Raw genomic sequence first — 23,065 nt, 5'->3', positions numbered from 1 at the left:
GTACAAATCGTAGTCATCGGTATAGATTTTTGATAGTATAACAAGTAAATAGTGAAAAGTAAATAGTGTAATTATAGTGTTAGGTTTCGAAATTATATTAAAGAACCATAGTATTATTTTAGTCGAGTATCGATTTTGTGAGATGTCAACACTGGTCAGATGACCATCGCTATTTTCGAACAAATGTCAGTGGGGATTTTTCGGTTGTCAACTCGGCCTATTTGCTCGGGCTCAGCATCGAGGACGGACGTGTTGTATAGTGTACCAAGGTAAATAAATATAATCTATTCCAGTCAATCTGGGTTTTATTATATTTCAGAAGTGGGATCTACCTGCTTACTGTTAATATTTTCTTAATAATAGTCTTATAAAATAGTAACTGCTTGTTTAGAATAAGTTGATAGAAATAGCCTCATACCACAGGGTCAGGCTTTCTTCTTCATCTGTATTAACAAGCTTATTTTATGAACAGTGCAAGTGAACTAGTTTCCATAACCTTAAAAAGAATATTTTCTAACCTCACCGATATAAATTCGAAATACCGACCGCTTATTTTATTATAGTTTATCATCAAAAGCTAGTTTCTTGTTTTGTTTAGTCGAATAGCTACATGTCTACGTTTACAAGTTCCAGAACAACGATGCCACGTGCAAGTGAAACCTCCCCGCGGCGGTGTTTGAGGACGCCTACCCGCGGAGAAGTAGAACGGAGTGTGGAGTCCAGTAGGAGAAGTCGCAGCCGCACGCGCCGCGACGACAACGAGCACCGCAGCCGCAGTCACGTGCGCACTCCGGAACACGTGCACAGGCGTGACAGCGCCCGAAAATTGGAAGCCGAGTTGGATCATCAGCGTGCCAGACTACGTGTGTTGGAAAGACAATTGAGCCGGGAGCGCAGCATGCGGCAACAGTCTACCCGTCGCTCTGAAGTCCAGCATCAAGCGGCGAGCGGCGAGAGGTCGCGTGTCCGAGATCGAAGTTTACCTCGAGAACGCAGCCCCACACCGCGGAGTAGAAGGTCAGACAGTCCAACTTTTACTTCTAAGGATATTATGAACTTTATTAATTCAATTAGTAATATGAAATCTCAATCCCACCCGCAAACAGTGGCATCTCCAATGCCAAGTGCCAGTAATATTAATCACAAAAATATCCTACCCGATTTTGACCCTTCTTCAAAGAGTCAGCGCATAGACATTTGGCTCAAAAAGGTCAACGAGTGTGCAACTGTTTACGGATGGGATGAGAGAACTATCATTCACTTTGCTATGCAAAAACTACAAGGATTGGCCAAAACGTGGTATGAAAGTTTGAACTCCATTCTATTTAGTTGGGATGAGTGGCAAGGCAAGTTGTTGAGTGCGTTTCCTTTTGAACAAAATTATGGCCAATCTTTGGAAGACATGCTTAGGAGAAGGAGCAAATTTAGTGAACCCCTTGAAGTGTATTATTATGAAAAACTGGCTCTCTTGAACCGATGCGATATCGAAGGCAAGCGTGCAGTGGAATGCATTATCCATGGTTTGAGCGATAAGACAATGAAGTCTAGCGCCAATGCGTTACGTTGTACTCAACCTGACCAGCTATTACAATTTCTTATGAGCAATAAGGACCCGTCACAATCTTTAGATCGCGGCAATTTTAAAGGTCAATATTCTTCTACGTCAGAGTCTTTAACTAATAAAAGCTCATTTAGCCGATCATCAAAAGTTAACAATAACAATAATAATTCTCAATATGAACTGTTTTGTTTCAACTGCAAGGAGAAAGGACATCCCTATATGAAGTGCCCCAAACCGTTGATTCAATGTGCGAAATGCCGTAGGGTTGGTCACAAAACCGAAAATTGCGCGATCAATCTAGGAAACAATAACAAGACTGATAACGTTCAGAAAACAATGTGCATTTTAACATCGTCGCCAAATTCGAAGTTCTTGAAAGATTGTATAATAAATGATTTACCGGTAAAATCTTTTGTAGACTTGGGTAGTGAAGTCACGCTTCTTACTCAGTCTTTAGCTGCCACCTTAAATCTAAAATACAATAGCCCGCCCCTGCCTTTGAGGGGATTTGGTAATGACATAGTGCACTCTTCGGGAGGTGTGGATGTAGAGTTGAGTGTAGATGGTGTGAGAGGACGTGTGAGTTGTCAGGTAGTCGATGATAGTTTTCTTGACTTACCCTTGCTGATAGGACAGACGTTCACAGAACAACCCCACGTTATTATTTACAAAAATGCGCTGGAACTGAAGTTCTTTAATGACAATTATGAGTTTGAATTTCCCAGACTTGATTTCGATGATAATAAACCTGTCACCATAGTAGTCCCTTTTGATGTTGACATTTATGGCCCCGTTTTAGTTAAGGCTCACGTAGATACCGTTACGAATGGAGATATTTTGATAAGTGGTAAGGTTATCGGGAAACCGAATCAGCAATTTACTGTTAATGGAGGGGTATATCGGGTTACAAACAGTTTATTTTACATATACATAACACCATTATCAGAGTTTTGCCAATTGCGAGAGGGACTTACCATAGGAAGAGCTACCAAGATCCAGATAGTTAGACAAATATTAAGCACATCAATGAATGCGCCTGTAGACGAACCCAGTATTATTGACGAGAGGCAAGTGAAAGTAGGCAATACAGTCAATGAATCACAACGACGACAGTTGATGAGCTTACTCTCTAAGTACAAACATTGTTTTGCCACAAACCTGAAGGAATTAGGATGCACGACCATAGCTGAGATGAAAATTGAACTAAATAGTAAACGTCCGGTTGTTTATCGCCCCTATAGATTAGCGCATAAGGAACGCGGACAGGTGAGAGAGATGATAGGAGAGATGTTAGAGTCCGGAATAATAAGGGAATCGGTCTCGGATTTTGCGAGCCCTATTATATTAGTACGTAAAAAGGATGGGGGACAGAGATTGTGTGTTGATTATAGGCTTCTAAATTCCATTACGGTCAAAGAACGATATCCGATGCCGATTATAGAGGACGAGATTGCTCGTCTTTCTGGCCAGGGTTACTTCATAACTTTGGACCTTTTTTCAGGATACTACCAGGTCCCTATTTCTGAATGTTCCAAATCGTTTACGTCGTTTGTAACCCCGGATGGCCAATATGAGTTTAATCGTATGCCATTCGGGTTGGCAAATGCACCCGCTGTTTTTCAGCGGATGATGAATAGAGTTCTAGGGTCTGCTAGGTTTACCGAGGCTATGGTCTACATCGATGATGTCTTAATTTACGGGAAAAGTGTGGAAGAATGTTTGGAACGGTTTGAGAGAGTGATGCAGCTAATAGAGAAGGCAAATTTATCCCTTAACTTAGCGAAGTGCGAATTTCTCCAGGATAAAATTGTTTATTTAGGATACGAAATAAGCACCGCTGGTGTTCGACCCGGTGATAAGAAAGTCCAGTCTGTTGTAGATTTTCCATGCCCCACTAATGTACATTCAGTTCGCCAATTTCTCGGATTAGTAGGGTACTTCAGAAAATTCATCAGAAATTTCGCGTCCATAGCACACCCTTTGAATAAATTACTTAGAAAGAATGTTGAATGGGTCTGGTCCAAGGATCAGGACGAGGCTTTTAGGGCACTAAAAGGTACACTAGTCGACAGACCGATTCTAGCGATTTACGATTCAGCTGCAGATACAGAATTACACACCGACGCAAGCAGAATAGGAATAGGTGGGATATTACTTCAGCGTACAGGCGCTTCTGACCCTTTCAGGCCTGTAGCATTTTATAGTAGGCAGACTTCTCCGGAAGAGAAAAATTTCCACGCCTTTGAGCTTGAGACACTGGCCGTAGTATGCTCTCTTAAGAAATTTCGGGTTTATCTATTAGGCCAAAACTTTAAGATAGTTACAGACTGTAGCGCCTTGCGTTCAACGTTCTCAAAACGTGATATGATCCCACGTATAGCTCGTTGGTGGCTACTGTTACAGGAATTTCAATGTACAGTAGAGTACCGGGCCGGCACCAAAATGGCACATGTAGATGCCCTGTCGCGGAATCCGGGCAATTTGATCGGTGACACAGACGAGCTTGAGCAATATCCATGTGTTATGCAGATTAGTAGCGATGACTGGCTTCATACATTGCAAATGGGAGATTCGGAACTTCGACGAACACGGGATATACTTACTAACGATATAGACGCGGATAGTTTAAAACATATAAAAGAAAACTTTTTGATTAAGGACAATAGACTGTATAAATGTTTGAATGGCGATAAAAATAATTTACGCTGGGTAGTACCAAAGGGTGCAAGGTGGCAAATTTGTCGCATGAATCACGATGACATTGGGCATTTTGGCGTAGAAAAGACATTAGAACGCATTAAGAAAACTTATTGGTTCCCCAAGATGTCTCGTTTCATTAAGAAATATGTACAGGCATGTCTCGAGTGCGCCTACTCAAAGAAAACAACGGTTGCTGAGGGCCATCTGCACCCCATCACTAAAGTAGAAGTGCCTTTCCATACGCTCCATGTTGACCACCTTGGACCCTTTGTTCGTTCGAAATCCGGGAATTCCTACCTGTTAGTGATAGTGGACGCTTTTACCAAATTTGTTTTTGTTAAACCGGTGCGAAACACTAAAACCCAAACAGCCGTTAAAATTTTGGAAGATATTTTCTGTACATTTAGAATACCCGATCGTGTGATTAGTGATCGAGGCACCTGCTTTACGTCCCATGCATTTAAGCGTTATTGCATAGATAGAGGCATTAAACATATTTTGAATGCGGTTGCTAGCCCGAGAGCCAACGGTCAGGTAGAACGTTACAACCGAACAGTACTGAATTCTCTGACCGCCCAAAACCTAAACTTTGATGAGAGGAATTGGGATGATAAGGTAGGCAAGGTACAATGGGGAATGAATAATACTCGCCAAAAGACGACGGGCAGAACGCCGGCAGAAGTCATGTTCGGATTGAAAATGAACTCAGAAATCAGACCTATGCTTAATGAACTAGTTAGAGAAAGTAACGAAGAATTAGACACAGAACTATTGAGAGAATCTGTCAAGGATAGAATTGATGCAGAACAAGAAAAACAGAAATCCGCTCATGACGAAAACCGGCGCCCTGCGCGTGTTTACGGAGAGGGTGATCTTGTAAAGATTACAAGAACTTCTTTCGCAAATGATGGCAAAAGCAAGAAACTGGTTCCCCCTTATGTCGGACCTTACCGTGTAATAGAAGTCCTAGGTAACGACCGCTACAGACTGGCTGCAATACCTGGTTTGAGTAGTACCAAAAATAAACGCAAGACCACTGTAGCTGCTGATCGCATGTTGCCATGGGTTCATGTAGCCGCCTTAGATGTCAATAAGGATAGTGATAACGATGATGCTAGTAGTTTTGATGACGAGGAAATAGATGAATGAAATATTTGTGATTTATAAACACGGTATTATTAAATGAATTCATATAGTAATTTATACATTTGATTAGTAGGTATTTTTTTGGATATTTTATTGATTTTGTTTATTTTATTTCCGTTGGGGTATTTTGAACATTTTATTTACAATTGTTGAAATCTATATACAATGTACATTAAGTATAAGATAATTACGTTATTGTTGTATAAATACAAAATACTGAAGACTAATTTGTAACTTCAATGATATGTGATACCGTTATGTTATGATTATAAGTGAAATAATCTTCTTGTGTTATTTTAAGATTTTATATGTATGTGTTTTGTTATGATTTTATATGTGTGTGTTTATTTATTGTTTTTGAGAAGGATGTTTCACAAACACAGGCACCTCGGTATGTGAGAAGGAGGGTTCACTACTTCCGTGTCCTGGTTGTGATTGAATATGTATTTATGTATTGTTTTTGAGAAGGATGTTTCACAAACACAGGCACCTCGGTATGTGAGAAGGAGGGTTCACTACTTCCGTGTCCTGGTTGTGATTGAATATGTATTTATGTATCGTTTTTGAGAAGGATGTTTCACAAACACAGGCACCTCGGTATGTGAGAAGGAGGGTTCACTACTTCCGTGTCCTGATTGTGATTGAATATGTATTTATGTATCGTTTTTGAGAAGGATGTTTCACAAACACAGGCACCTCGGTATGTGAGAAGGAGGGTTCACTACTTCCGTGTCCTGGTTGTGATTGTATATGTATTTATGTATTGTTTTTGAGAAGGATGTTTCACAAACACAGGCACCTCGGTATGTGAGAAGGAGGGTTCACTACTTCCGTGTCCTGGTTGTGATTGTATATGTATTTATGTATCGTTTGTGAGAAGGATGGTTCACAAACACAGGCACCTCGGTATGTGAGAAGGAGGGCTCACTGCTTCCGTGACCTGATTATGATTTTATATGTATTTATTTATTGTTTGTGAGAAGGATGGCTCACTACTTCCGTTACTTTGATACGATGTTATCTAATGTTCAATGTTTTGAGAAAAAGTTTAAGCGGATTGCAATTTATTTAATTTCACTCTTTTTTTTCCATTTCTATTTGTTTGTTTGTAAGAACCTTGAGTGGATGATAATTATATTTTGATGTTAATGTGCAATGAATTGTGAGTCCGAATTCGATGCTAGCCGAGTGTTAGGTTATATATAGCAGTTATTTCGACTGCGTGCATGGGGACATGCACGACGTCAGGATGGTCGAGTGTTAGGTTTCGAAATTATATTAAAGAACCATAGTATTATTTTAGTCGAGTATCGATTTTGTGAGATGTCAACACTGGTCAGATGACCATCGCTATTTTCGAACAAATGTCAGTGGGGATTTTTCGGTTGTCAACTCGGCCTATTTGCTCGGGCTCAGCATCGAGGACGGACGTGTTGTATAGTGTACCAAGGTAAATAAATATAATCTATTCCAGTCAATCTGGGTTTTATTATAATAGTATGGTAAGTACGTCGAAGCTCGTCCCTTCAAGACTCCTGAAAAATATATGAAGACTTATTATTTCACCGGCATCCCTGAACCTATAGTAGCAGAAAGTCTAAAACCCGTCTAAACGTATTCTTGTTTCTGAAGTTCCTGTTTCTCGCCACATCGTAAATACAGTCCACTCGCCCAGACGTCCAAGAACCAGCGACCGACGGGGCGTCAACGTCTCGAAGCCACCCCATAGTACCTGCTTCTGAGCTACGTCCGTCCCGCACAGTATACACGGAACCTTTCGTTCCGACTTGCACCTGGTAGGTTATTTACATTTGAAATTATGAAAAAGAAACTGAAATTAAAACTGCACAATTACCTTTTTAAACACAATGCCACATTTGCATACATACATTGCATATTACAACAAAAATACATGCACTATTTCTCTGTACTGCCCACTTATCCGATTTCAACTCACCACTTTCACTCTTACCGAGCCATTATAGGACATCGTCACGTCAAAATAAGGTTTAATTTACAAAAAAAAAATAGGTGCCCATTTATTTATTTTATTCAGTGCGATGAAATGATTTAATATTTTAATGAATAATATTTGGCCGAAATAATTGCCGTGTAATTTTAATATCTCGTGAGTTAATTTTGAAAATATACGACTGATATCTTTGAGCGTTTCTTTTTATTTTACATGGTCAATCCTTTATAAGTAGCGAAAAAATGCTTTAAAACATTTTATATTTCAATTAATTCTACATTTCTATATGCTTAGAATACTAAATGCCTTAAAAGTAATGTTTCTATCATTCAGCGTTTTAGTGTCAAAATACATAATTGCTCGTGTGAAAGTTATCTTGATTGACTTAGAAGATAAAAAGACAAAGTCAACCATTGTTGTTGACCTTCATCTGTTGGTATGGATATATTGCCATAGGATTAACCATTACTTCAATGTAAACACAAAGTACAAAGAAAACTGTTGACTTAAATTACGGCATATAAAAATATTGCAACGTTTTATCTATTTCAACCATTTTATATTTGACTAGCAATTTCCCCGAGGTATCACCCGCGTCCCGTCGCCCTCCACCCTTACCCGGACAAAATATAGCCTATGTTACTAGGGGATATTCAAGCTTACCTATAGTGGAAGAATTTTCCGACCCATTCAATAGTTTTGGGCCCTTTATAGTACAAACAAACAAAACAATATTTCCTCTACAATATTTCTATAGATCACTTTCTTTCTCCCCAACACACGCTTGCCCGCTTAGAACAACACGACGTGTGTTTACGCATTTTTTATAGTTCTCCTGCTTAAAGATAACGGTCCGTCAGTTAGTTTGGTGCAAGTAGCCGTAAGATACAGTCATGGACCGCATCAAGTTTAAGGTCAATGGAGCAGAGTGCTCAGGTAAGTTTAACATTGTTTTTTTTTTTTTAAATTGGTTCAAGTATTTTGCAAATGGCATCACTATTTCTAAAAGTTGTGGAGATTTTTTTTTTATAAGTGGTGGGTGTTAATTGTTTTTATATAGGGTAAAAATGAGTGGATTTTTTTTAAACTGGTTCATGTATTTTAGAAATAGCATCACAGTTTATAACAGTTGTGTTTTTTTTAATAGTGGTGGAATTTAATTGTTTTTGTGTTAGATAATATTTAATGCAGGTTAGTTAAGGACAGTAATATTTTTATTAATAAAAGTGAAAGTGTTTTAGAAGTAATTAATCTCAGCACATATGTACTTCCAACCTGCATAGAAAAGTGACGTATTTTTTTATAACTTATTTTTTCTAATTGTTTTTTATTCACCTTTAGCTTATAGAATCCAATAAATAAAGAATTTTATTTCAGTTCATAATAAAAAATGCACTTGTTTGTCACGGCTATTCAAATAATTGAAAACAATAAACAATTATTTCTCTTATTTTGAAGTTTGGTTTAATTGGCTTTTTGTTTTATTTATAATTTCAGAATCCTTGAACCGCAATAAATAATTAAATGAAACGTACCTATATAATACGCTGAATAAAAATCGCATGCGTCTAATATTTTCAGAGAACGATTTGTCGTTATTATCTAACCACATTGTTTATGTATTGGTTCTCTTTTTCTGCACGCAAGTGGAAATGCCTATTATAGGTTAAAACAATTTATAGTTCTTAAGGGATATAGGTTTTAATGATACAATATGTTTCAAATAGTTTATTTGAAGGTGAATCGGTGTAATTAAGGCTCAGTATTATTATTTTTTTAATTGGAAATATAACTTAGAACCTAACTTTAATATTTGTATTACCTCGCTATGCTTCTTATGAATAAATAAATATTTAATCTTAATTAACACACAATTGATTTTCTATTGTTCTATATTTCTTTATAATTAGCTACATACAAGCAATTAACGAAGAGTATACGATATTATTATTTCGAATTCAAAACAGTAGCTTAGTACTTTGTACAGTACTTATCTTACACTAGCTTCTGCCAGCGGGTTCACCCGCATCTCGTGGGAACTACCTCCCGTACCGGTATAAAAAGTAGCCTATAGCCTTCCTCGATAAATGGGCTATCTAACACTGAAATAAATTTTCAAATCGGACCAGTAGTTCCTGAGATTAGCGCGTTCAAACAAACAAACTCTTCAGCTTTATAATATTAGTATAGATTTTTTTCTATGGCAAAATTACATGTATTTAGTTATGACATACTTAGTAAGTATCATAAAAAATGACAAGGTGGACACACGTCTACCTCATGTTACGCCACTGCACTACTTCTCATATCTTCCGCATACTTACTTACCGCTATATCTAATAAGTAACATAACTGGTATAAACCATATACCTTAGTTATGTAAAGATCAGACTAAATAGGTAGTCGGCCGATAATCATGAATTCAATCAAAGTTTTTAGTCGGTCTTACCGGTCAACTGATAGTTGTATGTGCGTACTACCATTGATTTCCATACTTATCAAGTGCCCGATCAAAATTATAAGTGTGTTTGTGTATGTGCTGTAACAGTTAAACTGCTGAACTGATTGAGATGAAGTTTCGTGTGGAGATACACAGAGTAGTTAATTGGTTTGCGTTTTATCAGGAAGAGGGACATAATCCTAACGGGAATCGTATGAAATAGCACCAAACAGACAACTTTATTATTTGAATAGTCGTTGATTATAAGGAAAAATTACCTGCATAACTTAAAAAATAAATGCTACTACTTCTTGGAAATGATTGACTGACATTTAAGGTCATTTAAGGTCAAGAAATTATAAAGTTCCCAAAGTAAGCGAAGGTTGTAAATAAGATTAAGTCTCCAAGTTAATGTAACCATTATGTAATTATATAGAAAACGGTTAAAAAACGCCTTTAGAACAATAGTGACAATACCACAGTAATTAGTTAAGGTATTATGTGGAAATCACAAGGTTTTGCCTGAAAGGCAATTTATGTCTGAACCGGATAACAATCTTGAAACAAAATGTTACCGAAATAAGTAAAAACAATGATATAATAAAAGTAATAATTATTAGCTTCGGCCGGCGGTTTCACCCCGTCCCGTGGGATGTACTAAGCGCATCAAAAACCTATAAACAAATAGCCTTTCTTAATAAATGAGATATCTCAACCTGAAATATTGTTCCAAATTGGTCTAATAATTCTTCAGATTAGTCCGTTCCACTGAACACACTGCCACTAACTCTTCAAGTTTATAATTTTAGTACAGATTCCTTAATCGATTACCTGGTGTGTTGTGAAGTTTATAAAAATGGTTAACAATAACATAAACGTCGCTTTGAAAAAAGAGGGACTTTATAATATAAGTTTAACTGCTTTTCCAATCTGTCTGTACATAGCTCTGAAACTAATGAACCGATTTGGTTTCAGCTTTTCTTATGATAAAAGCTGGTCTCAAAATTAGTAATGTAATTATTTTGTAAAAATAATGCTTTATTATTACATGTACAAATTCGCGTCTTAAACTCGTAATAACATTAGCATAGAAAGACAATGACTCATCCTAATTTAATTTTAAAATTAACACCTATGTGTAACACGTGAGATTTTCTTTTATCAAGACAAAACAAAAACCGGACTAATTCAGTTATTTATATAATTCAAACGTAGTATGAAGTTAGAATTTGTTTTGAGTGATATCAAAAGCAAACAAGGTAAAATTTGTTATCTATATGTACTACGTTTGAATAATAACATAACGTCGTACCTAGGTTAATTAGTGGCTAAAAATAGATATGATATTTTAAAGTTTTGTTTACAGTTGAATGATGTCCTTAATTTTCTGAGATTTATATTCTCCCGAGGATACTCCCTACTTTTTTTGAACACGGCTTCTTCAATTATTATTATCTAAATAATAGTGTAGTAATTTTAGACTTTTAATATTTTTAAAACGAAAATCAGTGGATGACTTTGTCGGAATTAAATAAAAATATAGCATTAAAATACCTTGTGATTAGCCTTAATATTAATTGAATATTTGATCTTAATATCCTAATTTCCTACTTTGCAATTCAATAAAATAAATTAAGTGGGTGATATTAGAAAGTAATAAGTCGATTAATCACTATCAAGCTTCAGTTGGCTTTAGAATAATTGACAGACACGCACTCGTAACTTCCACCCACGTTATTTATTCAAAGATAGGTAGGTATATATGTACCAAAATACATAATATCTGTACTAATATCATAAAACTTAAGAGTCGGTTTGTTTGAAAGAGCTTATCTTTAGAAATACGATCCAAAAAAATCTTTCAGATCTACATAACCCGTTTATAAAGGTACCACACTAAACTTATTGGCTACTTTTTATCTGAGTGCGTGATGTATCCACGGCGCCCAAGTTAAACCGATGGCTGAATATACATAGTTATGTCATAAAGCTGAAAGGTTTTTTTTTTGGATGCGCTTATCTCAGTAACTATAATAGTAGTAGTAATACAAAAGCTAGTCTTATGAATAAAAAAATAACCAATGTACAATTGCGCACAACGAGTAACATAAAACAGGTTTAGAGTAACAGTTTTGTCGAAAGTACGTAATCAGCATGTATGCTGATTACATCTGTCTAGCCAGGTGACTACTTGCACTTATCTAGACTGAATTACTGACTGACTACACTTATTTAGCCAGTATCAACCAGTTCAAACTGTACTTAACAAGCGGTTTCAGGCGGATTTATGCGGATTCTTCTGCCTAGCAAGTGGAAGAAATAATCTGTTGTGAACGCGGTATTAGACGCTGTCATATGAACATGTTTGGCAGTCGTTACGGGTAGTCAGAAGCCACTAAGTCTGACAACCAATCTTACGTAGGGGTATTGTATCAGTGAAAATATGATTGGTATTACGCACGTTACAAAAATCAGAAGCCGGCATCAGACCGACCGATTTTTGCATAATTATATTTTTGTGGTTTTGGTTAGGATGTTAATTTTCTTACATATCATAATTCTAAGAAGGAAACTGTTTATTGGAAGGCATAATTTGGAGGTATCAATTTGATTTAATTATACAAGTACAGGCTATAATTATAAACAATTGTAAAGCAATAAAAAAGAGGATACCAAAAAAGTAATTTTTTGCAACCAGAATACCTATAATTTGTTTAATTAACTTCATGATTTTGATTAAAAATCAGCTCTTAACTTTGCACCAAAAGTGTCATCTCAAAATAATTAGCATTTCAACAAGTATAAAAAACATTAATTAAAGCATTAAAATTAATCCCAAAGTGTTAATAAAAGTTAATCAATATCAAGATCAACTCAAAATTATTTTCTTTCTTTTTGTCAACGTGACATTAATATCCAAAATCTGGTGCATCGAAACCGGTTTGTACCGGCTCAACGTCAGTAGCTTGCACTCACTGCATCAGATGTCTTTAGGGTAGAAATTAAGAGCGTATGACCGAAATTTCACTTTTGTCTCAAACCGGAATTGTGTGTGAATTTTTGTGGAGAAATCTTTTATATGGAGCATTGCATATTACTTGTGTTGTGTCAACCTATTTTGTCCACTTCATGTCAAAATTAGCTTCCTACATTTATTCCTATTAGCCTAAATATTGGCTTACGACGGATGCTAATATCGGTATCACCAGATAGATAATTGAAATCCGCAAAGCGAAAGAATCCGCGCATTGAAAGCTACTATCAAAATAATTATAGCGAGGTCACCAAATAATTTTAAAGAAATCGCAAAATAATCATGACTGTGTTGCTTCAACCTTCATTTTACAACAGGCACAGAACTCTGAGAGCTACAATCGTTGCTCACCAGAAAGATAACGGATAGTAACGAACGATAATATCGTAAAAAATATTTGGAATATTTACTAATATTATAAAGTTTTCTTTTTTGCTGAAAACGCAAATCTCAGGAACAACTATTTGCCTTACGTCCAACACAGCGTAGACATAAAATATATAATTTTGAAGGATCACTTTCCAAAGCGCAATTAATATACCTACAGAGCATCGAGAAAGTTGATGATCGAAAAGAACATTTTTATCATATCTTTGTATCTGAAAGAGTATATGAAATTGTATGAGTAAGGCTGAGTCATTTCAAAAATGACCTTTCTGCATGAAAGTGCATTTTAAGTGTTTTGGCGAATCTACATAATTTAATCTGATTAACACGAATTTCGTCGAGTTTCATGTATAATTTTTTTGTGGGTACTAATTTCTCTTGAGACAATTATTTGCAGTTTTACAAATCCCAAATGCTATCCCGGGTTCGATTCCCGATACGGTCAATATTTGTGTGATGCTTATTGGCTGTGGTATGGGTATCATCATAAGTGTATATACATATGTAAAGTATATGTATGTAGTTTATCAGATGTGCCAGCACCCATAACACAAGCTTATAAAGGGGCTAAGCGACCGTGTGTGGAGGAGTCTCGATATTTATTAATCTTAATATGAAGAGCCACAAATATCAATACCTAATCTTGAAGGTACTAAGTTACAATTCATATTTCTTCCCCAGTGGGAGGAGATGTGAGTTCCGACGTGATGCTGCTAGACTACCTGCGCAAGCGACTTCAGCTGCGTGGCACCAAGTACATGTGTCTTGAAGGTGGCTGCGGAGCTTGTATGGTGACTGCCTCCAAATGTCCTGGAGCCCCTTATATTGCAGTTAATGCTGTGAGTAGTTTGTTTCTTGCTGGTCAACCTATGTAGCTGTGATGTGATCTTTTACTTTCCTGAACACAATAGAATAAAAAAATATATTATGAAGTGTACATTAAAACACAAAGGAATAAAAAATATATTGTGAGGAGTAAGTGTTGAAGAGGTAAAACTATTACCTCTTCCAGGTAGAAATAGCGTTTAGAATCATTAAAAAAATACCTACCTGAGATCTAATATTAGAAATAGAAGAAGAAGAAGAGAGATAATAGAAGAATTACTCCTAAAAAAGCTTACTAAATTGATACAATATTAAAGTCATAATTTTTTACCATTACAGTGTCTGGTACCCATCGGGACTTGTGACGGCTGGGACATCAAAACTATTGAGGGATTGGGAAACAGAAAAATTGGGTACCACCCACTTCAGAAAACTTTGGCTGAACACCATGGATCACAATGCGGATACTGTACTTCAGGGTGGGTCATGGCTATGCATGGGTATGTATGCTCTTAAATCTTATGAAGCCCCATATGTATTCATATTTTCATACTCACTGTCTTAGTACTACCGAATTTTGCAGACTCCTAGAAAGCAAAAAGAACGTCACAATGCTGGAAGTAGAAAAGGCTTTTGGCAGTAATGTATGCCGTTGCACAGGCTACAGGCCCATCTTAGAAGCCTTCAAAAGATTCGCAAAAGACGCTCCAAAAGAAAAGAAAATCATGGATATAGAAGACTTGCAAATCTGTAAGAAATCTGGAAAGCAGTGCAATAAGACTTGTGATGATGATGATGATTGGTGCGTCGTTGAAGATGAAGATGTTCATGATTTGAAAATTAAAAGGATAGTGTTGAAAGATGGGAGGATATGGTTTAAGCCGAGGGTACTTCAAGATGTCTTTAATATTTTGTTAGCTGAAGGTTTGGGGTCGTATATGTTAGTAGGTGGAAATACTGCTAGAGGTAAACCATCATCTTTATTGAACTTGTGCAGATAGTGTGAAAGAAATTAATAATTCCTTTGTCGCTACAGGAGCTGTCCCAATAGAAGAATATCCTCGTGTTCTGGTCGATGTTAGCACACTTCTAGAACTGAAAACTGTAACATATGATCAGAACCTAATCGTTGGTGCTGGAATGACTCTTACAGAGTTCTTAGAAGTTCTGAAGACAGCATCTGAACAGGAATACTTTGGGTACTTGGCTAAAGTATATGCTCATGTGGATTTGGTAGCTCATATTCCTGTTAGAAATGTGAGTATTGAGACTGAAGGGTTTAGTGAAAGAAGGTGTCAAAAAAATTACTATTAGTTTTTGAACAGTAAAAATATTTAAAGCTTCTATTTGATTCCAGATGGGTACAATTGCAGGTAATTTGATGATAAAGCACCAAAAGATATCATTCCCTTCTGATATATTCTTACTTTTGACAACTGTAGGTGCTCAGCTTACTCTGGGTAAGTTATTTTGTACTGCAGTCAACTCTATCTCGGTTTTTTGAAGTCTTGTTGGCTCAATTAAACTTAATGATCAATTTAATTACTATAGGAGATATTATCATTCTATTTTTTATTGCAGTTGACGTCAGTAGATCTCTGCACATAGTGACTATGGAGAACTTCTTAAAAACAAATATGTCAGGAAAAGTAATTCTTAATGTGATGCTGCCACCACTAAGCAATCAGTACAGATTCTTTTCATACAAGGTACGTAGATATAATAAGATAATTTTATCACAGGTTTGAAATTCAGCAAAAGTGATACTGTCTGGGTAAAATATTGTTCATTTAAAATACTCGGAATTCAGCTAATCAGCCAAAATATCTTAAAACTGAAAATGTGTTTGTTGGCTCAAACGCTCTAATCTCAAAAATGAATTGCTGTTCGTTAGTCTGACTAAAACTCGAGAACGGCTGGACCGATTTGGCTTTTTTTAGTTTTAAAATGTTTGTAGAGGCCGCGGGTTCAGCTAGTATATTTGTCACTAATCCTTATAATTATTCTTTCCAGTTAATGCCAAGAGCCCAGAGCGCCCACGCCATAGTTAACACAGGTGTTCTCTACAAACTCACTGCAAATAATGTGGTCGAAAGAGCAAGAATCGTCTACGGTGGTCTTTCTCCTAAATTCATAAGGGCTTTGGCTACAGAAACCTTTCTAATAGGAAAGCCCTTATTTACTAATGAAACGTTACAAGCAGCATTGAGAGTTTTGGATGGAGAAATGATAGTTGAAGAAAATCCACCTGAAGCTTCTGTTGCTTATAGACGGTTTATTGCAAAAGCGTTGTTTTATAAGGTAAGGTTTTTATTATATCTCTGTCTATATCTTGGCTTACATTGATCTTGAAATTTGTAGAGTATATAAAATCGGAAGCATCTTAATTTTATTATGGTCTAAGTTAGCGAATGCGTGAATAGCGAAAGCAATTCTTTACAACTCTACGTCGAGCGGAGTGAACTAAAAATCCTGAACCAGTATTGTACAATACAGGGCACATATTGTTTTTCTTTTTGTTCCGCTGTTATTTATTTTTTTTCTAAAAAGGAGGAACAAGCTTGAACTCCGTGATTACTTCGTGGCAGAAACGCGAAAATGCACTAACAAAATAAGCCATTAAACTTTCTTGTTTTTATCTCCGTAGAATTTCCTGTCTAGACCGCGTTGTTTTAAAACTAAGCTAGTTTTATAAAACAACTATTCAAAAGTAGCTTTTATATGTGTTGTGTAACTAGAAAATCTCACAAACAAATGCAATTTTGTTAACTAAGTAACCAGTTCAGAATTCTTAGATACTGAACATATGTTAAGTAAACTTTCGTCAATCACAGTTTCCAATCCTACTAAGTTTTGGTTCCATTTCAGGGTCTTCTAACAATCTGCCCGAATGTCAGAAACCAGCGTTTATCATCAGGTGCTGGGTATCTACATGGTACTAGACCAGTCTCGGATGCGCGACAGATCTTCACTACTGACCCCAAACTGTGGCCTCTGAATCAACCTATTGCTAAAGTGGAATCTTTGGTAAGAGTGCTTATTTAAACTAAGTTACACATTTTGAACTATGTAATTTTATGCATTTTTTAAGAAAATTCATATTTTAAAGTTTCAATAGATTTTTTTCTGTTCCTGATGCAAGTAAATTATTTCATTAAAATAAATACAAAATTATTGAAAATAATGATGATGATGATTGCGATTATTCTTCAACTCCTGGTTTTCAGATCCAATGTGCTGGAGAAGCTAAATACACTGATGATATTCCAACATTACCTAATGAAGTGTTTGGTGCATTCGTACTCACCACTGTCGCTTTAGGTACTATTACCAAAATTGATGCGTCAGCTGCATTGGTAAGCATAATAGAATTATTACTTAGTAAACTTTTGTACCTAATCATATCTATAAATCGAATCTTCTATTACAGGCGTATCCTGGCGTAATAGCATTCTACACCGCGAAAGATATACCAGGCTTGAACTCATTCACCCCAGCTGACAGTTTACTCTACTCAGCCAACGAAGAAGTTCTTTGCGATGGCAATGTAAAATACTACCATCAGCCACTCGGAATTATTGTCGCAGAAACTCAATTTGCTGCTAATAGAGCTACATCTCTTGTCAAAGTTACTTACAGCAATGTCAGAAAGCCTGTCATAGATGTTAAAGTTGCTAGGAAGGATTCAACAAAGAACACTCTGTTCATGTCTATAGATGCTACGAATACTGGCAAAGATGTCTTTAAGACTTTCTCAGGAACCACTGCGATGTATGGACAGTATCATTTTACTATGGAGACGTTGTTATGTATAGTTTTACCTACAGAAGAAGGTATTGAAGTGCATTCTGCAACACAGTGGTTAGATGCGACGCAGGTTATGATATCAAGGGCTTTGAATATGGATGAGAATAAGTACGTACTCTTTTAAACCTATTATATCAAATTATTACCAACTATTGTAGGCCAATTAAAGTTATTAAATAAAGCCCAAAAGGATAAACATCAAATTCTAAAAACAAAATTACTAACGCCTAGTAAAAAATTACGAGCAATAAGCCTGTCATTGCAATTGTTATCAAATTGAATAAGTCTTCTACCACTCGTTTCACGCACGTCTCATGCTAGCTACTTCGCCTACCGTGATTAAATATAGCCATTCGCTAAAAATATTAAAATAGGTCATATAACAAAACACATTTTTTAAAATCAAACCAATAGTTCATATCTATAACAGTAGTATTCATTATCTAAACCATTCTTTAACTATTCCCAATTATCTCTCCAGAATAGACTGCTACGTCCGTCGCATAGGCGGAGCATACGGCATGAAGATATCTCGTAGCATCCAATCGGCCGTCGCTTGCAGCCTTATCGTGAAGAAGTTGAACCGTCCCTGTCGGTTCATACAGCCTTTGACCACCAACTTCAGAGCTGTGGGCAAGAGATTGCCTTGTGTTAATGATTATGAGGTAACTTTGTTTTTAACTTAACAATTCGTAGTTGGTTATTTGTTAAAAAAGTATGTTTAATTGATGCTGAGATTTTTTGGGAACCTTTTTTTTTTGGAGTCAATGATTAATTAGTATTATCAAAGTACAGTATGGATATGCTGTTAAAGTTACCTCTGCTACAAAGTTAGTTTCAACTAGCTGTTTTCCCGCTGTTTCACGCGCGTCCCAGAGATAAATATTGCCTAACTACTTGGGAATAGCACTGTTTAGTTGTATATAATTGTGTTTAGTTGTACTCACCGCGACTTTTTAGTCGTCTTACAAAGGTGGTCCACTGAATGTATCCGACATAAAATACCACTAGACATCATCATCCTCCGAGCCTTTTCCCAACTATGTTGGGGTCGGCTTCCAGTCTAACCGGATTCAGCTGAGTACCAGTGCTTTACAAGAAGCGACTGCCTATCTGACCTTCTCAACCCAGTTACCCGGGCAACCCGATACCCCTTAGTTAGACTGGTGTCAGACTTACTGGCTTCTGACTACCCGTAACGACTGCCAAGGATGTTCAATGACAGCCGGGACCTACAGTTTAACGTGCCATCCGAAACACAGTCAATGGTGTCTAAGAAATACTTAGAAAGTACATACAAACTTAGAAAAGTTGCATTGGTACTTGCCTGACCTGGAATCGAACCCGCGCCCTCATACTCGAGAGGTTGGTTCTTTGCCCACTAGGCCACCACGACTTGATTATTAATTATAAAATACCACTAGACATGATTATTAATTTTATAGCATTAATTAAGATAATAGGTGCAAAGAAAAATAAATAATACATTAGAAATAAGAAACATCCTGTTAATAATGTTTACGTATCAAACGGTAGAAAGTAGTACCTTCCCAGCGCTCGAGTCGAGTGATCGTTCCATCTCCATTTTTTACGAGACAAAATATCGTAAGCCAATCTAGCACAGTCCACGTGGACTGTCATCCAATGAGATTCATTCCACGAGCGGCACGACGGCACCGCCAAAGACGACGACGGCACTTTTCAAAGAGTCCACGTGGACTTTGATAAATGCCGCCTTTTACTTAAAAATTGGTTTTAAAGGTCATTCTGTGGCTCAGTTGCCGTCCGAACACCGCAAGTGGAAGTGTGCGCGCACTACCGGTAATCAAGTGTTGTTCGCGATCGCTACGAGTGAATAGGGTATACGTCTTGCATGATGAGTGATAGGAACCGTCGCTACTCGAATATCGAGTACCTACAAATGGTACGCGTGCACGCAATAGCTGGTGACAATTTAAGGGAAGCAAGAAGATTGTACGCTGCGCCTAACAATCTAATAATGTTACGGAACCGAGGAGTGATCAACCCGCACGAAATAAAAATAATAATATTGGAGCGCGCGCGGCGCGTGTGACTGTTGTGCGCCCTGAGCCGCGTGGGGCTACCGGTAACCCAGCGAGCGGTAGGCATTTATCGCGCGCAAGTACAGAGAGTGACAGAGGCCTGATAATAGGTACGTCATTGTCAACTTACATCACTTTGTTTTGGTTTTATTACGAAAAATGTTTCTGACGGTCCTAAGCCCGTAAAAGTATGAAGGAAGAATTGGAATTAAGTGTTACAAGTTAAGTAAGAGTGCAAGTTTACAAACTGCTACATAATGAGAACATTAAGATTGCAATAGTAAGAAACTTATTTTGCGCTGGGGTGAATGATAAAGACGCCGCGCCGCGCCGCGCCGCGCCGCTCCATTGATAAAGACTCGGGCCGCGCTCACTACAGGGTGTTTTTATAATCTATGTAATGCGTCATAATAATGAATTTATTTTTATTTTTGAATTATTCAAATGTCATAAATATATATATTTTCTTAATGAACGTGTTCTAGTCATTGGATACATGAAGTGGGCTGCCGTTGTAAGACGACTAAAATGTCACGGTGTATATATATATAAATAAGTTTATTGTGAAATTAAACATTACAAGAAAAGTTAAAAAAAAAATTCAAGTCGGGGTAGTTTCGGAGCATTTAAGCTATAAACAAACTAACAAAAAAAACATTCTATAAAATATTACAATAGCTAAAATATATAGCTTTAAAACATATCTCTTTCAGGTCAGTGTAAATAAGTCCGGCCAAATTCAACGTCTCAACACAACTTATTATGAAGACAATGGATACAAGATCAATGAAACTTTGACGGCACTTGGTGCTGATGTATATTTCAACTGCTATGACGCCACTCGAATGAATTACAAAGCTTTCGATACTATTACCGATACACCTAAAAATACGTGGTGTAGATCGCCAGGTAAATAAAATCTCCAAATATTATGTCAATAATTTTATAAACAATCAATAAAATGATATCAAAATATTTTCTCAGGTTCTCTGGAAGCTATAGCCTGCATGGAATTCATAGTAGAGCGAATCTCCTATGAACTGTCTCTAGACCCAGTCGCGGTCCGTCTAGCTAATCTAGATACAGCCAAATACAGTGAAATGACCGGCATGGTTGATATGTTGAAAACAAAAGCCGATTACGCCAATCGAAGAGCTGCAGTCAATACCTTTAACACACAAAATAGATGGAGGAAACGAGGACTGAGATGGGCTTTCGCAAGATGGTCTCCTGTAGGAGCTCAGCGTTTTGACGTGAACATGTCAGTCTTCCACGGAGATGGTTCTGTGGTAATAACTCACGCTGGTGTTGAAATGGGACAAGGCATCAACACTAAAGCAGTTCAAATAGCTGCTTATTTCCTCAAAATACCTATAGATAAAATACAGATCAAAGGCAATAATACAATTATTGCTCCTAATGGGTTCATTTCTGGTGGAAGTCTTACAACTCAGAGTATTATTATCGCTTTGAGGAGATGTTGTGATCAATTGAATGCGAGGTTAGCTCCTATAAGAGCGACGTTGACTAATCCTACTTGGGAACAGTTGATCACTGCAGCATTTAATGCTGATGTGGACCTGCAAGCTCATGGTTTCGTTGGAAACGCTGATGCACAGACATACAATATATATGGTATGTCTTTATGTGAAGTTGAAATAGATGTACTGACTGGGGAACATGAAGTTTTGAGAGTTGATATGATACAAGATGTAGGGTTAAGTGTTAGCCCTGAGGTAGATGTTGGACAAGTAAGTAAAAGACGTTTTCTTTTAACAGTTCCTACAGTAATTATGATGGTCTTATCTCTAACCTTTATTATTTGTTTAGGTGGAAGGTTCTTTTGTCATGGGTCTGGGTTACTGGACTTGTGAAAAGCTAGTCTACGCTGAATCTGGTGAAATTCTGACAAACAGGACTTGGGATTATCATGTTCCTGAGGCGAGAGATATACCTCAAGATTTCAGGGTATATTTCAAGAAGAACTCTTATAGTAACGATCTGATTCTTGGATCTAAAGGTAAGACAAAACTGGAGTCTATTTTACTGACATAACGTCTCAGTATTTCTATTGCAATTGGACTATATTCAGGAAATTCGACAATTAACTCAGCATCTTGCTTTTTCATTTCTTTTTCTCTATCTCGCATACTTCCAGAACTAAAATTATTTTTTCAAGTTATTTACCTTTTATATTTTATTACCTGTTAATTCATAGCTACTGGAGAGCCAGCAATATGTTCAACAGTGGTCGTAGCATTCGCGATCAGGGAGGCCATAGTACAGGCCAGACAGGAATCTGGCATCCCAACTACACAGTGGTTCAATATCGGTATGATAATGTTCTTTACTATAAACTTAACAGTTGGTCTTAATGACTTTCATGAAATTTTTATAATTATTTTTACTTTTCCTTTTTTCAGATGGACCAAGCACAACCGAAAATATATGTCTAGCAATTAATACTAATACTAAAGATTTTAAATTTTACTAACGAAGTAATTATTACCTACCTAAATAAATAGGACCACTAAGGGAGAATATTCGGAAGGGAGTATATTTTACATGCATTCTTAGGAATCATTTCTTTCATTGAAAAACAGTTCTAAGACGTATCCCCATGTTTAAAAAATACTATTACCAGTTAATTGAGAAATATAAAGTTTCTTATCTTAACCACATTTTAACTTACTGAAATTATTTTATATCCATTATTTTTATTCTATACCCGTTGTTGTTATTTTCATCTGTTTATTTAACTGCAAAATAAATAAATTAAACATTTTTTGCCATTTGGTTTGTACACAAATTATGTTTTGAATTTCTTGTATAATGTACATATATAATAGCATGTAAGTTGTTGTTATCCATGAAAAATACATTAATTTATTGTTCCGCAGAGTTTAATTGGCCCTATTTGATCCCCTTATTTTTGACAGCTCATTTAAAGGTAAATAATATGTATACCATTGCACATCATCAGACATAATCATCAAAATAAATAATGGAATGATGGTAATTTTTACGTACTGAAATCAACCATATTTATATAACCTTAAACAATGTTTTTGAACTATAACACAATCAAACAAGTATGTTACTTTTCTCTATGCAAAAAGTACGCAATAAT

The 23,065-nt window shown here is 36.5% G+C and overlaps 1 protein-coding gene across 1 annotated transcript; it reads left to right on the top strand.

Annotated features, from left to right (window-relative positions):
- The first annotated feature begins 8,179 nt into the window (after positions 1 to 8,179).
- LOC110381341 (xanthine dehydrogenase) lies at positions 8,180 to 22,761 on the top strand. Its single transcript, XM_049844159.2, has 17 exons — positions 8,180 to 8,315; positions 13,922 to 14,079; positions 14,405 to 14,565; positions 14,649 to 15,031; positions 15,102 to 15,322; positions 15,423 to 15,525; positions 15,647 to 15,774; positions 16,079 to 16,366; positions 16,934 to 17,092; positions 17,293 to 17,421; positions 17,496 to 17,980; positions 18,354 to 18,537; positions 20,649 to 20,844; positions 20,920 to 21,686; positions 21,766 to 21,955; positions 22,154 to 22,267; positions 22,359 to 22,761. Exons 1-17 carry the CDS (start codon positions 8,273 to 8,275, stop codon positions 22,427 to 22,429), a joined length of 3,780 nt encoding a protein of 1,259 aa, XP_049700116.2. The 5' UTR covers positions 8,180 to 8,272; the 3' UTR covers positions 22,430 to 22,761.
- The last annotated feature ends 304 nt before the right edge of the window (positions 22,762 to 23,065 follow it).

This window comes from Helicoverpa armigera, chromosome 16, assembly GCF_030705265.1.
Source record: "Helicoverpa armigera isolate CAAS_96S chromosome 16, ASM3070526v1, whole genome shotgun sequence".
NCBI classification, from domain to species: domain Eukaryota; kingdom Metazoa; phylum Arthropoda; class Insecta; order Lepidoptera; family Noctuidae; genus Helicoverpa; species Helicoverpa armigera.
This window is presented reverse-complemented; position numbering and strand designations above follow the sequence as displayed.

Bases quoted from the DNA above. Each gene is read 5' to 3' on its own strand.
- LOC110381341 (XM_049844159.2), top strand. From the start codon at position 8,273: ATGGACCGCATCAAGTTTAAGGTCAATGGAGCAGAGTGCTCAG. The intron at 17,093-17,292 runs GTAAGAGTGCTT...CCTGGTTTTCAG, and splicing joins TTGCTAAAGTGGAATCTTTG to ATCCAATGTGCTGGAGAAGC. The intron at 17,981-18,353 runs GTACGTACTCTT...TTATCTCTCCAG, and splicing joins TTGAATATGGATGAGAATAA to AATAGACTGCTACGTCCGTC.